The following is a 17,379-nucleotide window of genomic DNA, read 5'->3' on the forward strand; positions in this document are numbered from 1 at the left end:
AGGCTTGATTGGATACGGATTACACCACTACTATGAGAGAATGTGGTTTCTACTAGATAACTAGTGCTTTGTCCTTATCCTATGCCACATTTTTTATACCTACAGTCTAACTGTGGCATCACCAACATTGTACTGCACACAAGAGAAAAACTATGATCCCTTACGAGCTACGTGACAATGTGACAACAAGACCTTGTTTTCATCAAGGTCAAAATTAGAAATAACTATTAGAGTCACAAACCACAATCTGCTGATACTTCTCAGAAGTTCGACCCCGTGACATTCCCACAGTATATAAAGACCAATGACAGGCGTAGACTTAGCTTCAATGGAGAGGATGGATTATCTCCTAATGATATTCGTGTTGTCCGTGCTTCACATCAATGGACGTAAGTAAATTTTTCACTGATTCACTGATTTGATTGCTCTGCATGTTATACAGTTTCTATCATTCTGCACACACAACATGTATAGGATAGAAAGTTTCACCTTCACAATCAACCTGAGTGAAGTTGGCCCCCCCACCTTGTTCAAATCAAATAAAATTGGTGTCAAACGTTTGTGCTACGTTTGTGCAGCAGAAATGTTCATTTGTGCCGCTATCATTTTTAAGATTTTAACCCCTTCCCGCCGCAGCCCTTTTTCATTTTTACGTTTTCATTTTTCACTCCCCACATTCAAAAATCTGTAACTTTTTTATTTTTCCATGTACAGAGCTGTGTGACGGCTTATTTTCTGCGTAACAAATGACACTTCAAAATGGTGGTATTTAATATTCCATGCCGTGTACTGGAAAGCAGGGAAAAAATTCCAAATGCAGTGAAATTGGTAAAAAAAACGCATTTGCGCCATTTTCTTGTGGGCTTGGATTTTACGGATTTCACTGTGCGCCCCAAATGACAGGTCTACTTTATTCTTTGGGTCGGTACGATTACGGGGATACCAAATTTGTATAGGTTTTATAATGTTTTCATACATTTAAAAAAATGAAAACCTGTACAAAAATTTTTGGGGGGATTTTACCATCTTCTGGCGCTAATAACTTTTTTATACTTTGGTGTACGGAGCTGTGGGTGGTGTAGTTTTTTGGGGATTTTGATGACGTTTACAATGTTATCATTTTTAGAACTGTACGACCTTTTGATCACTTTTTATAGAATTTTAAATTTTTTTAAATGGCAAAAAAGTGCAATTTTCGACTTTGGGCGCGATTTTCCGTTACGGGGTTAAACACAGAGAAAAACCGTTATCATATTTTGATAGATCGGACATTTTCGGACGCGGCGATACCTGATGTGTTTATGATTTTTACTGTTTATTTATATTAATATCAGTTCTAAGGAAAGGGGGGGATTTGAATTTTTAGGTTTTTTTATTATCATTTTTTATTTTAACTTTTTTTTATTTTTATTTTTACTATTTTTCAGACTCCCTAGGGTACTTTAACCCTAGGTTGTCTGATCGATCCTACCATATACTGCCATGCTACAGTATGGCAGTATATGGGGATTTTACTCCTCATACACATTGTAATGAATGGGTTGACCCGAAGTAGCTTCTGGTCTTCGTGAGACCCGAAGCTACCATTTGCTGCAATATGCCCGCGAGCCCTCTCCATGTACCGGGACCCGACATGTGACATACTATTACGTCACATGTCGGGGAGGGGTTAATGAAAGTTATCAGAGGTCAACCAGCCATCCCCCCCCCCTCCCCCACATCGCCCGAAACAAACAAAACTGGTGCCAAACAATTCTGCTATGTTTGTGCTGGTTTGTGCTACTCAAATTTTTGTTTGTGCTGCTTTTGTTTTGAACAAATGAACAAAAAATGAAACTTCAAACAGCCCCCCCACATTAACCGAATCAAACAAAACTGGTGTCAAACTTTAGTGCTACGTTTGTGCTGGTTTGTGCAACAAAAAATTTCGTTTGTGCCGCTATAAGGTATGTTCAGGCATAGGTTAAAGGTGTTTAGGATGAACTGGTACAAAACAAACCTAGTGACACTTCCCTGGTTTGCTCACCAGGGGGAGCTAGCAAACACATTGGGGCAGATTTACTTACCCGGTCCATTCGCGATCCAGCGGCGCGTTCTCTGCGGTGGATTTGGGTCCGGCTGGGATTCACTAAGGTAGTTCCTCCGACGTCCACCAGGTGGCGTTGCTGCGCTGAAGTTCCCCGAGGCCCGCCGAAATGCACTCAAGTTCACCAGCCTATTTCTAGTGAAGGTAAGTGCAAGTTTCGCGACACTTTTTTTTTTTAATGCGGCGGTTTTTCCGAATCAGTCGGGTTTTCTTTCGGCAGCGCCCCCCGATTTCAGTCGCGTGCATGCCAGCGCCGATGCGCCACAATCCGATCGCGTGCCCCAAAATCCCGGGGCAATTCAGGGGAAATCGGCGCAAATCGGAAATATTCGGGTAACACGTCGGGAAACCGCGAATCGGGCCCTTCGTAAATGACCCCCATTGTACTTTGGAAGAAATGAACTCTGATGACCTCTGGAAAAATATGAATATGAAGTATGAATATATTAAAAATGGTAGCGGCACAAATGAAAATTTTTGCTGCACAAATCAGCACAAATGTGGCACTAACGTTTGTTTTGTTTGATTCGGTTAATGTGGGGGGGGGGGGCTGGTTCAACTTTTGACCTTTAATTTTTTGTTCATTTATTCAAAACAAGCAGAATTGTTTGGCACCAGTTTTGTTTGATTTGGGCGATGTGGGGGGGCTGGTTGACCTCTGTTATCCTCTGAAAACTTTCATTAAAATCTTAAAAACGATAGCGGCACAAACGAAAATTTCTGCTGCACAAACCAGCACAAACGTTTGACACGAATTTTGTTTGATTTGAACAAGGTGGGGGGGCCAACTTCACTCAGGTTCACAATCAATGTCCTGGGTTGTAGTGGGGTCAACAACTAGATATCTTAGGGGACAGTGACATGGATCTCTATTACTATGGGATTTTGGAAATTGTAACTAATTGTAGATGACCAACCAATTGTCTTCTATTAGGGGTTTGGTATCTCGGACCATATCTAATAACAACCAGAGGCTCCTATTGTGAACAGTTTTGGAAATGTGGAAAAGTCTAAGGGAGTCACCAGCAAGAAGCAGATTTTTCTTTTTCCGTATAATTAGGAAAAGTGTCCAGTTGTATCAAGCAGGCAGGACACCTACTTCATTGGGTAGCCATTGGGTAGTCAAATACCTACCTACCCACCTAGTCCAATTGAGTCTCACATGTCTACCATGGGCTCTACAGGATAAAAAGTGTCATTTCTCTTTGTGACTTTGCCTATGGTGTTTGATTAATTTGATAAAAAGTGGAGCCATTGAAAGAAGAATAGAGAAAATTATTATTGGTTGTGGTATGGGGGGGGGGGCCTGCTTAGTGTTATTGTTCTTTCACATACAGTGGAACATACGAGCACAATTCATTCTGGGAACATGTAATCATGGCCGGCGCCAGAACCCGGGTTACCTGGGCAAGTGCCGGGGCCCCAGAGGTCCTAGAGGGGCCCACAGCACACACTGGCAACATAAGAAAACTCAATTAGATTGGCACACATTGCCAATGTAATTGAGAGAAGCGCCACACTCACAGTGCTTGTGCGGCTGCCAGGGGGCGGCACCACAAGCATAATTGCATTGACGCGGCCGATTTATTACTGCCACAGAGCGTCTAATACTGTGCAGGACGCTGGACGGAGGGGCTGTATATTAATAAATAGAGCCTGGGGGGGGGGGGGTGTATATTAATTAATGGAGCCTAAGGGGGGGGTATATTAATTAATGGAGCCTGAGGGGGTGGTGGTGTATATTAATGAATGGAGCCTGAGGGGGGGGGGTGTATATTAATTAATGGAGCCTGGGGGGGGGGAGTATTAATTAATGGAGCCTGGAGGGTATAGTAATTACTGTATTCAGGCTGGGGGGTGTATATTAATTCATGGAGCCTGGGGGGGGGTATATTAATTAATGGAGCCTGGGGGGGGGGGTATATTAATTAATGGAGCCTGGAGGGTAAAGTAATAACTGTATTCTGGCTGGGGGGAGTGTATATTAATTAATAGAGCCTGGCTGGGGGTGTATACTACTTAAAGGAGCCTGGGGGGATGTATATTACTTAATGGAGCCTGGGGGGCTGCATATTAATATTGGTAATTTAAGGTCTGCGTTTCTAATGCCACCACATGAGCTAAGTGGCCCAGTGAGGCACTGTCGCCCAGGGGTCCACTGAAACCTGGAGCCGGCCCTGCTTGTAATCCAAATCACTTGTATGTCAAAGCAAGTTTTCACATTGGAAATTATTAAAATGCAGACCATTAATTCCAACACCCCAAAATTATTTGGTCATGTGTAGTTCAACGTTTAGTACCCTTACTTCTACTTTTCTACTTTTTCAATATTTTGTTACTCAATTTTGTGTGAGAGGAAGGGAAGGGTACAGAAGAGGGTGGGGAGAGACCACATGGTGCTTGCATTATGAAATTTTGCTTGTAAACCAAGTCACAATTTTTGTCTTGTAAAACGCTTGCAGACCAAGTTACTCGTAATCCAAGGTTACGAGTATTTTAATGTAAGGCACAGGGTCACAAATAATATTTATTCCTTACTGCAATATTTTTGGATATTTGGAGTTACCCTTATTTAACTTCGTATTTATGATCTTTCATTATTTCTCCGATAGGGTTTTTTATGTGATGCAGGGTAGACTAATTGGATTTAGATTTTTTGAAAAATATTTATGGTTTTAAGGAGTTTTTAACAATTTATGCCTCATTTGCTACTTTGAGGGAATAAATTTGTAATTTTCGGTGTATGTATTGTGCACGTTATTATGTGCCTCTTATTCTCTCTTCTGTGTTTCCTAAAGAGTTGGAGATATCCTCTATTAAAGTTAAAGTCGGGAGAGGTATCTATATATACAGGGTCGGACTTGGGTACATGGGGCCCACCAGTGAAATTGATTTGTGGGGCCCACCTACTACTACATAGAAATATTCTGGGTTAAGGGAATTTCTAAGCACTAGCGGGGGCAGTGAAGTAATGGATAAGCTCTCGGCTCTTGGTTTGTGTACAGGGGCTACAAGGGTGATGTTACCTCAGGGCATTAATGTTAGGGATGGTGTAAGACTTACCCCTGCTTTCCTGGGCTTTCTGCTGGTGGCTGGGCTGTGGTTAGGGATGTAAGTGTTCGCACTGTTCACCAACCTTCCACTAAGGAAATGCTGAAAATCTTTATAAGAACTGATGACAATAACCCCACTATGGCGTCCTGCACCACATAGACAAGTCACACCTCTGACCCTAAAGATATAACAGTACATAAGCTGAGAACTGTCTCACACTAGAAGGTTACTCAGTGACTACAATACTGATCTGACACAGGAAGAAGTAGCCTCTAGTACCTCTAGTACCTCCCCTGTGAATTATTTTACCACCACCCCCCCCCCCATACACATTGCCACCAGCACCACCCATACACATTACCACCAGCACCCCCATACACATTACCACCACCCCATACACATTACCATCACCCCATACACATTACCACCACCACCCCCATACACATTACCACCCCCCCCCATACACCTTACCCCCACCACCCCCCCATACACATTACCCCCACCACCCCCCCATACACATTACCACCACCACCCCCATACACATTACCACCACCCCCCCATACACCTTACCCCCACCACTCCCCCCATACACATTACCACCACCACCCCCCATACACATTACCATCCCCACCCCCCATACATATTACCACCAGCACCCCCCGTACACATTACCACAACCCCCCATAAACATTACCACCACCACCCCCCACATACACATTACCGCCACCACCCCCCATACACATTACCACCACCACCCCATACACATTACCACCACCCCTCCATATACCTTACCACCACCGCGACCATGCATCTCGTTTACAGTGCGATGTGCGCCGGAAAGCACCCGGTTGCGTTGCACTGACAGCTTTGGATGCAGTGTGAGTACATGAGCGGCCCTTCCGGCTGCATCAAGTACTATTGCAGCCACTGGCAGGGGCCTCTGATGGATTCAAATGGAGGCCCCTGCCATAGTGTCAGGTGCCGGGTCCCACCGGGGGATTATTTTTTGTCCCAGTGACAATTCGAGTTTCCAAATTTTTTTGCTGTAAAGAGACCAAGGATTATCAATAAAGCTTCATTACAGACACTTTACAGCTGATTACTGCAGCCTGGGACTATAGTAATGGCATCCAGAGAGGTCACCGTGGGCAGAGGGGTAAGTCTTTAACTAGGGGTCGTCTGTAAGTCGGGTGTCCTTAATCGTAGTTATTCCTAACTGACTCGTCCCTATTCACAGATGTCTGCACAGAAATTATTGGTGGAAAAGAGGCCGCTCCACACACCAGACCATACATGGCTTTACTGGGGGATAAGGAACGATGTGCGGGAACATTGATTAAACCAAACTGGATTTTAACCGCTGCTTATTGTAATTCGTAAGTACCTACTTTATTCGGGGCACTTCTATGTTGAGTGCCGTTCTAATATGTTGCTTCATGTCTATCCTTATTGTTTGTCTTACCATGGTTGTGAGCTGGAACACCCCTTTAATGACAAAGGAACTGGGGGCTAGTCAAAGTTTTTTCTATATTGGCCACTATAGGGGAATGTAGTTTTACAAGCCGGTCCTATATACATCTATTATTGTAGTATATGGACCTGCAGGGTCTGTCAGCACAACCCTGTACTCGCACTAATACAACAGGATGAATGGAAGACCCCCTGCTACGACATCTATCCGCCCAAATTCTGTTTTAGATGTTACGGTGTATAGAACGGGGCAGATCCTCTCTAAACATGACATGTGATACAGATTGTTGATATTTCTCATTTTATTCTCAGTACTGCAAAGTCATTTGCCATCCTGGGCGCACACCGCCTGGCTGATACCAACGAGCAGCAGAAGATAAAAATTAAACGAGTCGTTAAGCACCCCTGTTATGATCTGGATCTCAATATCAATAATCTTCAACTTTTAGAGGTAAGAATGAAAGCAGTGAGATGTCATATGGAGGGTGTCAGGGCCAGAAACCAGAATAACTGAGCTAGAAAGTTCACACCTGCTTTTGGCAAATTGATGTCTCTAGCAACTAGTCATCGCTATGATTGGCCAGTTTTTTTGTCTGTTTGACCGGCAATTTGTCAGGGTGAGGCATCTGAACCTGACCACCAAATCCGACCATCGGGTACGCTCATCTCCATTTAAGAGTGATAGAGCAGTGGAGCCAGCTGCAGGGAACCCATGGTGGGTTCACATAGGGGCTCATAAGACACATAGGGGCTCATTTACTAAGGGTCTGATAGCGCAATTTCGTGTTTTCGTATTTTGGCGCACGCGATCGAATTGTGTTGCATCGCCGCCGGCTTTCACATGACAGAAATCGCGGGGCTTGGCCGTCAACCTGACGGATTCAGAAATACCGAGAAATCAAGATCAAGCACTTACATGCACCGGGAAGAAGCAGGTGAACTCCGGCGGACCTCGGCGCAGAAGCAACGGATGCAGGAACTCGGGCACACGATCTGAGTGAATCGCGCCAGACCCGAATCCTCGTCGGACAACGCACTCCGGGTAAGTAAATCTGCCCCATAGCCTCTTCTACTGGGTCTGTCTAGATCCAGCACAACCAGAACAGCGACAGTTGTCACTGTAACTGTGCCCCTTTGCACCCGTAACTTGCACTGCACAGCAAAACCAATAACAGAGGAAAAATAATTTTTTCCTTAATTCTTCTTCTTTTTTTTTAATTGAAAGTCCACAAATGGAACGTGTGAATATCATTTTTTCTTAAAAATGGATAAATACATTTTAAAAATACATTAAAAATATCTTAACGTCATCGTACACAACCCCCAGTGACCCTAAACAGACATGGGATAGTTCAAAGTTTGATTAAATAAGAATTCTAGATTTCTCCAGAAAAAAATTCGACCAAAATCTCATGGCTACCCAAAAAATAAAAAGGTTAGAGCCATTAAAAGAAGATATGCAAAAACAGGCAAATTTGGGCACGTTGTGCACCTGTGTGTGATATAAGCCCTGCCTGGCATAGAATTGTGGCTTGAACGGTCACAGGTTACAGGCACGGGGCAGGATTTCCAAGTGCCGACCCACTCCAATGCCACCCCATTCACACTTGGCGTGGCGTTAAGTGGCAATTCCTAGTGGTTCACAAGGAATTTAGATTATTTAAGGGCTTGTTAAATCTCCCCCATTGTGTTTAGTCCTGAAGCTGCTAATAACCCTGGTCCCTAATCGGTTAAACGCAGACTGTAACAGAAAGTTCAGATGCAGGCAGGGCCGGATTAAAGGAGGGGCTCATGGGGCTCGAGCCCCGGGGCCCCCACCACTTTCACTTTTTAAGGGGCCCCCACCAGTTTCGGACAGTCAGCGACTTAGCTCAGCTCTGTGTCTCTGTGCACAATGCGCAGCGGCTGGTGGCCGCTCGCAATGCACATAGGGGTCTAGGATGACAGCTGTGTCAGTGAGACACAGCTTCCTTCGCTGGGGGAGATCGCCAAGATCGCCATTTTCTACAGGGGACTGGCAGCTATTGTCTACAGGGGGCTGGTGGCTTTATACTATAGGGGTCTGGTGGCTTTATACTACAGGGGGCTGGCAGGCTATATACTACAGGGGGCTGGCACGCTATACACTACAGGGGGCTGGCAGGCTATATACTACAGGGGGCTGGCAGGCTATATACTACAGGGGGGCTGGCAGGATATATACTACAGGGGGCCTGGCAGGCTACTAACCTCCAAAATCATTGTAGGAAGGGCCCCCACCAGTTTGCGCCCAGGGGCCCCCACCACCCTTAATCCGGCCCTGGATGCAGGTATGAACTGGACCTTACAAAGAGGGTGCGAATATCTGCACTCAGTGAATGAGCAAAAGTGTAATCTGCAAATGCTGCACTCCAATGCCAATACATTTAGGTTTTTAAAAGGGGTTATGGTATAACACTGAGCATGAAGCTGGAAGCAGATGGCTCGGAGCTCTGTGTAGTGGCCAGACGGTGTAACTGCAGGCTCAGCCCCATTCACTTGATGATCAGATACTGGTGGCCTATACATAATGTAGTGTTTACATTATGGTAACTTTGAGTCTGTTGAGTATGTTTACATAAACACAAGGTTAGTATTGTGTAAACTCAGCATTAACACATTTTAAACTCCATTTACAAATGCAACCTATAAAAATAGCCTGAAAGTAAAACATTAAGGAAATTTTGGGCAACAGATTGTGCCAAATTGTATTAACTCAGAATATCAGTATCTGAGAGCTTTATTGGTAAAGCTGACCTGGGTATTTCTTATATGTTCCAGCTGGAGTCACCTGCAAAGATGAGCAAATCTGTCAACGTTCTGTCACTGCCCGGTGAGGAGCCAAAAATTGACCCCAAGAAATTATGTAGTGTGGCCGGGTGGGGACTAACTGATGTAAAGAAAAAAGTACTATCAGACGTCCTTCGAGAAGCCAATTTGACTGTGATTGACAATGGGAAATGTCAAAAACTGTACAAAAAAGAGAAACAATCCATAACCAACAACATGATCTGCGCGGGACCACCTAAGAGGAAGAAAGATGACGCCTGTGATGTAAGTAATGCAAGTTGAATATGTTACTGTATGGAATGAATGGCTTTATGTGGTTGAAAACCCACCATGAAAAAAAAAGTTTTTAGGTTTCAGTTTTTGAAACCAAAACCTTAGGTGGGTTATTTTGAAGGATTCAAACTTCAAAAAGTCGCACGGCCAGCGACCACTGATACCCTTTAGCCACCAGGGTTGGGTGATAAAACTCAACTTTTATTAGATATTAGTTTAAGACTCCATAAGTAACGAAAACTCATTTTAAAAGTTTGCAGACAGGCAATAGAGGGAAGGGTTAGTGGGGTGGAATGCTATTCAGGCGCTTCATTGGACTGTGATAGAGATATCTAATCTTCCCAGAGGGAAGTAAGTACAGCTGTAAGTACAGCTTTATTGTTTTAGGCAGCCCGTTCCTGGCCACATATAGTTTTTTTCCAAAACTCGGACAACCCCTTTAAGTTGAATGTATATGTAAGCTGAAACTTCTATATTTGTGGAAGTGCAGCTCTAGGCAAGTTTTTGCCTTCCTTGTGACAATAGGATTTTCCAAACTTTGGGGGATCATGGGAACATGGATTAACAGTAAAGCTTTATTATAGAAACCTTTGATAACTCTTACAGTCTGGGAATAAAGTTTAGTAAATTACTGGCAACCACAGAACTTCACCAGAGGTCACATTGGTCAAAGAGATCTGTCTGTGACGAGGAGACGTCTGTAAGTCGGGTGTTCTTAAGTCGAGGACCACCTGTACTCCTAATCCTGACTGTCTGGAAGATTTTCCGGTAGTCTACAACCAAATTTAGGGAAAAAACACTTTTTTGGCTCTCTGAAATGTTGTTTCACCGCTGAAATAAACATTGAGTTTTCTTACTGATCTGGATTGTGTTTTTTACGTTTTAATTTACCACATGTATAAGACCTGTCTTCTGCTAATTGCCTTCCTTTAGAATGTCCCTTATCAAAATTTACCACTACAATGTTTAAGACTTCTCTTTTGCTGCACCTGTATTCTGGAATGATCTTCTTCATTCAATGTTAGTGAATAGGCCAGGGGCGTCGCTAGGTCAAAAGATCCGGGGCTCGTGCCCCGGATCTTTTGGCCAGTGCCCCGAATCTCCTCGGGTCAGCAGATCATCTGCCCCGCTGCCCGGGAGATTCCTTCCCTCTCGTTCTCATCACGATCTGTGTCCTCAGATCGTGATGAGAACGAGTGCAGGCGCTGCTTTCCCCTGCAAGGACCTAGCCTCCGGGAGTTCCAGAGGCTGAAAGACCTGTGATGATGTCATGATCACATGACCTGCAGGGGAAAGCAGCGCACAGAAAGAGAGAGAGAGCTGCATGACAGGGACTAGGGAAGCGGGAGAACATTGTGAGGCACATTACTTACTGGGGGGACTGTGTGAGGCACATTATTTACTGGGGGGCTGTGTGAGGCACATTACTTACTGGGGGGACTGTGTGAGGCACATTACTTACTGGGGGCTGTGTGAGGCACATTATTTACTGGGGGGCTGTGTGTGAGGCACATTACTTAGTGGGGGGCTGTGTGAGGCACATTACTTAGTGGGGGGCTGTGTGAGGCACATTACTTACTGGGGGGACTGTGTGAGGCACATTATTTCCTGGGGGGCTGTGTGAGGCACATTATTTACTGGGTGGACTGTGTGAGGCACATTATTTACTGGGGGGCTGTGTGTGGGGCACATTATTTCCTGGGGGACTGTGTGAGGCACATTATTTCCTGGGGGGCTGTGTGGGGCACATTATTTCCTGGGGGGCTGTGTGAGGCACATTATTTCCTGGGGGGCTGTGTGAGGCACATTATTTCCTGGGGGGCTGTGTGAGGCACATTATTTACTGGGGGACTGTGTGAGGCACATTATTTCCTGGGGGGCTGTGTGAGGCACATTACTTACTGGGGGGCTGTGTGAGGCACATTACTTACTGGGGGGCTGTGTGAGGCACATTATTTACTGGGGGGCTGTGTGAGGCACATTATTTCCTGGGGGGCTGTGTGTGAGGCACATTATTTCCTGGGGGGCTTTGTGTGAGGCACATTATTTCCTGGGGGGCTGTGTGAGGCACATTATTTACTGGGGGGACTGTGTGAGGCACATTATTTACTGGGGGGACTGTGTGAGGCACATTATTTACTGGGGGGCTGTGTGAGGCACATTATTTACTGGGGGGCTGTGTGAGGCACATTACTTACTGGGGGCTGTGTGAGGCACATTATTTACTGGGGGGCTGTGTGTGAGGCACATTACTTAGTGGGGGGCTGTGTGAGGCACATTACTTACTGGGGGGACTGTGGGAGGCACATTATTTCCTGGGGGGACTGTGTGAGGCACATTATTTACTGGGGGGCTGTGTGGGCACATTATTTACTGGGGGGACTGTGTGGGGCACATTATTTACTGGGGGGCTGTGTGAGGCACATTACTTACTGGGGGCTGTGTGAGGCACATTACTTACTGGGGGGGACTGTGTGAGGCACATTATTTCCCGGGGGGACTGTGTGAGGCACATTATTTCCTGGGGGGCTGTGTGAGGCACATTATTTACTGGGGGGCTGTGTGGGCACATTATTTACTGGGGGGACTGTGTGGGGCACATTATTTACTGGGGGGACTGTGTGGGGCACATTATTTACTGGGGGGCTGTGTGGGCACATTACTGGGGGGCTGTGTGTGGGCACATTACTGGGGGGCTGTGTGTGGGCACATTACTGGGGGGCTGTGTGTGGGCACATTACTGGGGGGCTGTGTGTGGGCACATTACTGGGGGGCTGTGTGTGGGCACATTACTGGGGGGCTGTGTGTGGGCACATTACTGGGGGGACTGTGTGGGGCACATTACTTACTGGGGGGCTGTGTGAGGCACATTATTTCCTGGGGAGCTGTGTGAGGCACATTATTTCCTGGGGGGCTGTGTGAGGCACATTACTTACTGGGGGGCTGTGTGAGGCACATTATTTACTGGGGGGCTGTGTGGTCACATTACTTACTGGGGGGACTGTGTGGGGCACATTATTTACTGGGGGGACTGTGTGGGGCACATTATTTACTGGGGGGACTGTATGGGGCACATTATTTACTGGGGGGCTGTGTGTGGGCACATTACTGGGGGGCTGTGTGTGGGCACATTACTGGGGGGCTGTGTGTGGGCACATTACTGGGGGGCTGTGTGTGGGCACATTACTGGGGGGCTGTGTGTGGGCACATTACTGGGGGGACTGTGTGGGGCACATTACTTACTGGGGGGCTGTGTGAGGCACATTATTTACTGGGGAGCTGTGTGAGGCACATTACTTACTGGGGAGCTGTGTGAGGCACATTATTTACTGGGGGGCTGTGTGAGGCACATTACTTACTGGGGGGCTGTGTGAGGCACATTATTTACTGGGGGGGGCTGTGTGAGGCACATTATTTACTGGGGGGCTGTGTGAGGCACATTACTTACTGGGGGGCTGTGTGAGGCACATTATTTACTGGGGGGCTGTGTGGTCACATTACTTACTGGGGGGCTGTGTGAGGCACATTATTTACTGGGGGGCTGTGTGAGGCACATTATTTACTGGGGGGCTGTGTGGGCACATTACTGGGGGGCTGTGTGTGGGCACATTACTGGGGGGCTGTGTGTGGGCACATTACTGGGGGGACTGTGTGGGGCACATTACTTACTGGGGGGCTGTGTGTGAGGCACATTACTTAGTGGTGGGCTGTGTGAGGCACATTACTTACAGGGGGGCTGTGTGTCAGGCACATTACTTATGGGGGGGGCTGTGTGAGGCACATTACTTACTGGGGGGCTGTGTGAGCACATTATTTACTGGGGGGCTGTGTGGGGGACATTACTTACTGGGGGGCTGTGTGAGGACATTACTTACTGGGGGACTGTGTGAGGCACATTATTTACTGGGGGGCTGTGTGAGGCACATTACTTACTGGGGGGCTGTGTGAGGCACATTATTTACTGGGGGGCTGTGTGAGGCACATTATTTACTGGGGGGCTGTGTGGTCACATTACTTACTGGGGGGCTGTGTGAGGCACATTATTTACTGGGGGGCTGTGTGAGGCACATTATTTACTGGGGGGCTGTGTGGGCACATTACTGGGGGGCTGTGTGTGGGCACATTACTGGGGGGCTGTGTGTGGGCACATTACTGGGGGGACTGTGTGAGGCACATTATTTACTGGGGGGCTGTGTGTGAGGCACATTACTTATGGGGGGGCTGTGTGTGAGGCACATTACTTACTGGGGGGCTGTGTGAGGCACATTACTTATGGGGGGGCTGTGTGTGAGGCACATTACTGGGGGCTGTGTGAGGCACATTACTTACTGGGGGACTGTGTGGGGGACATTACTTACTGGGGGGCTGTGTGAGGACATTACTTACTGGGAGGCTGTGTGAGGACATTACTTATGGGGGGGCTGTGTGGGGGACATTTCTTGGAGCGTGTTCACACGTGGCACTAGGACAGGCCTTGGTTTGCTCACATATATTTTCCAGTAATACACATGTGATGGGTAACACGCACCTGGTTTTGTTTAAATACAAGACAAACGTGTGAGCGCAGCCTTACAGTATTTGGGGAGATAGTTAGGTGCGGCAGCAGGATAACACTGCCAGGGAACCAAGATGTAGGGACAATGAGGAACATAAGATGTGGTGATGGGGATTTCTCCTTTGTTCTCTGTAGCTGTATATAGCAGAAGTAACCTTGTTATTGGCACAGCCACATGTGAGGGGGTTATGTACAGGAGGGGGCATTACTGAAAGTGCAATACACATGCATTGGGGCCCGTGCCCCGAATCTTTTACCACCCTAGCAACGCCCCTGGAATAGGCACATCCAGGACATTATGGTTACCTTCAGCCGATGGGATAATACATTCCCGATTTTTCTTTGTGATTTATCCTGGTGCTTTTGTGGGTTGATTATCAGGAAAATTTGTGGAAACTAGGGATGAAGGAATCTACTGGTTGGTTCATTGATACATTATAAATCTGGCATTTTTTAGACACCGAATAAAAATCGGAATCTTTTCTGATTACTTCAGACTAATCTTTCAAAATGGCGACTGCCTACTATTGTCATTCATTTTAGAGTTTTGGGATAATGATTGAAGGAAAATGCTAAAAAAATAAGTAGTAATAAAATAGATTTAAGAGAATTTGAGAAGGTTATATATCAATTTCCAGGATAACTGGGTCAACATCGGTTTGGTCCGATTTTAAGCTTCTATGAATCAACTCTTGGATGATTCCTTCATCTTTATTGGAAAGTATGAGACAATTCCTGATAAATTCATTGATCGTTTTTAAATTACATTTTTTGAGGCCAAAATTATGAGTGGATTAAATTCCATTTACCTGTCATTTAGGCCTTATGCACACGACCATACGCAGAGGACACACAAATAGCGGCCAGCTCGTGGCCCTACAGCAGTGATGGCAAACTTTTAGAGACCGAGTGCCCAAAATGCAAACCAGACTCACTTATTTATTGCAAAGTGCTGACACAGCAATTCTAGCATTAAACTAGAATGCTAGAATGCTCCATGCTATACCACAGCTTTTAAGGGTCCTGAGGACACCAATATCATTGACAGAAGGTGGTAAAATTCAGATTGCCATTGGAGCTTCCCTTGACAACCCAATGACCAGGAAGAATTGAGGGGCCGAGAGCAGGAGCTTAATGGCTCCAATGGTAATCTGACCATTTCCACACCTTCTCTTTCTGTAGTCTCAGGTAGACCCAGATGCTTAACGTCCTGGGCTACCTGGGCCTGCAGGAAGATCCCTCAAGGCCTGTCTGGAAACTCTGTGCTGGGGTAACAGCCTGAGTGCCCACTGAGAGGGCTCAGAGTGCCACCTCTGGCACCCGTGCCATAGGTTCGCCACCACTGCCCTACAGCCTTCTATTGAGGATGTTCATCGTGTCTCACTGCACTGTGAATGCGTCAACAGATTGCAGCCAGATTGCAGCGCTGCTCCGGCGGCCATGTTTGTTTACATGGCGCCCGGACCGGAGCAACAGCAGCGCTGGATACCGGAGGGCACCGGAAGGTAAGTACAGCTTTATTGTTTTAGGCAGCCCGCTCCCGGCCACATATAGTTTTTTTTCAAACCTCAGACAACCCCTTTAAGAGCAAACCTACAGAACCTATCTTGTACGTAACCTGGTAGCTACCTGTATTAGAATGTGCATGCAGATCTTCAACCCTGTTGGGAAACAGATGTGCTAAAGCAACTTAGAAGCATTAACTATGTTAAGAATTACAATGAACACAAATTAATGTGCCATATGATTGGTTTCAGGGTGACTATGGCGGGCCTTTGATTTGTGACGGAAAACTTGCAGGCGTTGTCTCATTTGGACCTACAAAGTGTAAATCAAAGCTTCCGGGAGTCTACACACGACTAACAATAACTTATCTCAAATGGATCCGCACAACGATCGGCGGCGCCGATGATATAGACAAAGAGTAGACCGTTTTTTCAAAAACATTTTGAAGAAATGTTTTTTGTAATGGGGTAAATCTCTGATCTCTGTAGATGTATGTTATGTAATGGGAATACCTATGTATGTGTAGACTTGTGTCTAACTGCTGTTACCAAAGTTTATAAAAACTTAGAAACAAGCCTAGTCACATGGTCAACCAGAGAATATGAAACAAATGCCTGTCCTAAATTTGCTTCACAGTGTGACCTCTGATCCCGAATAAGGAGTAATACAATCCAATAATACATGACCTGGTAACTAACAATATCAAATGGACCTCATGGTCATTATCTTCCACACAGAGCTTGGTTTGGGTCTCTCGAGGATCCAGTCCAGAATACTGTCCATGCTTTTTTAACAAGATTATAGCATAGCTTTTCGGATATGGTTATCTTTGCTTCTTGTGCTTCAGTATGTGAGAATTTATTCATGCAGACTGTGAAATAAAGTAGAAAAAAACACCAAAAATAAAATTTTGTTCAATGTATTTTCTTTTTAAAAGTAATAATAATAACAATTCCTTTATTTATATAGCGCACACCGATTTGCAAAATCAGTCCCTGTCCCCAGTGGGTCTCACAATATAATCAGTCTAAGGCTACATGCACACTGCCGTGTGCCCACCGCACCGTGGCACGGCGGGGACACGGCAGCGCGGGGAGAGGAGGAGGAGGTGAGTGCCGCTCACCCCCGCCCCTCTCCATAGGAAATTATGGCGCACGGCGCCGTAATACGGGAAAAGACAGGACATGTCCTATCTTTTCCCGGGCTACGGAGCCGTATGATGCCGTACGTGTGCTGCACCGTACCGCTCCCGTACAGGGCCGTGAGCCCATAGAAGTGTATGGGGGACGTATATCAGCCGTATATACGTCCCCCATACATGTGTGTGAATGTAGCCTAACAGTATGTTTTGGCGTAGGAAAATAGAAAAAAAGTTTTCACTAATTACTACTAATATACTAGTGTATCAAACTGGATATCCAGGTGTGCAAGTGCATGGTGCTGGTAGTATAATGAGTTCATAGTTGTGGATTTGTGGACAGTTGAGTGAGTGAGTTGTGGATTTGTGACACTGAAGTGAGTACATGGTCCTGGACAACATAGAGAGTGCATGACTCTGGATGTCGGACAGGTTTGCACAGTAGTCAACAGTATATATGTAGTTTGCATGGTAGCCCAGGGGCCAAGC

At 46.0% G+C, this 17,379-nt stretch overlaps 1 protein-coding gene across 1 annotated transcript; it reads left to right on the forward strand.

The window, feature by feature from the left end:
- The first annotated feature begins 291 nt into the window (after nucleotides 1-291).
- Nucleotides 292-16,520, forward strand: LOC140067643 (granzyme A-like). Its single transcript, XM_072113940.1, has 5 exons — nucleotides 292-389; nucleotides 6,378-6,516; nucleotides 6,923-7,061; nucleotides 9,410-9,682; nucleotides 16,004-16,520. The coding sequence occupies exons 1-5, from the start codon at nucleotides 305-307 to the stop codon at nucleotides 16,172-16,174; spliced, it is 807 nt and encodes a 268-aa protein (XP_071970041.1). The 5' UTR covers nucleotides 292-304; the 3' UTR covers nucleotides 16,175-16,520.
- The last annotated feature ends 859 nt before the right edge of the window (nucleotides 16,521-17,379 follow it).

This window comes from Engystomops pustulosus, chromosome 1 (assembly GCF_040894005.1).
Source record: "Engystomops pustulosus chromosome 1, aEngPut4.maternal, whole genome shotgun sequence".
NCBI lineage: Eukaryota > Metazoa > Chordata > Amphibia > Anura > Leptodactylidae > Engystomops > Engystomops pustulosus.

What these genes read in the sequence shown, in the direction of transcription:
- LOC140067643 (XM_072113940.1), top strand. Translation starts at nt 305, where the DNA reads ATGACAGGCGTAGACTTAGCTTCAATGGAGAGGATGGATTATCTCCTA. An exon ending in CGTGCTTCACATCAATGGAC is followed by an intron (nt 390 to 6,377) that starts GTAAGTAAATTT and finishes CCCTATTCACAG; the next exon opens with ATGTCTGCACAGAAATTATT. An exon ending in AGAAAGATGACGCCTGTGAT is followed by an intron (nt 9,683 to 16,003) that starts GTAAGTAATGCA and finishes GATTGGTTTCAG; the next exon opens with GGTGACTATGGCGGGCCTTT.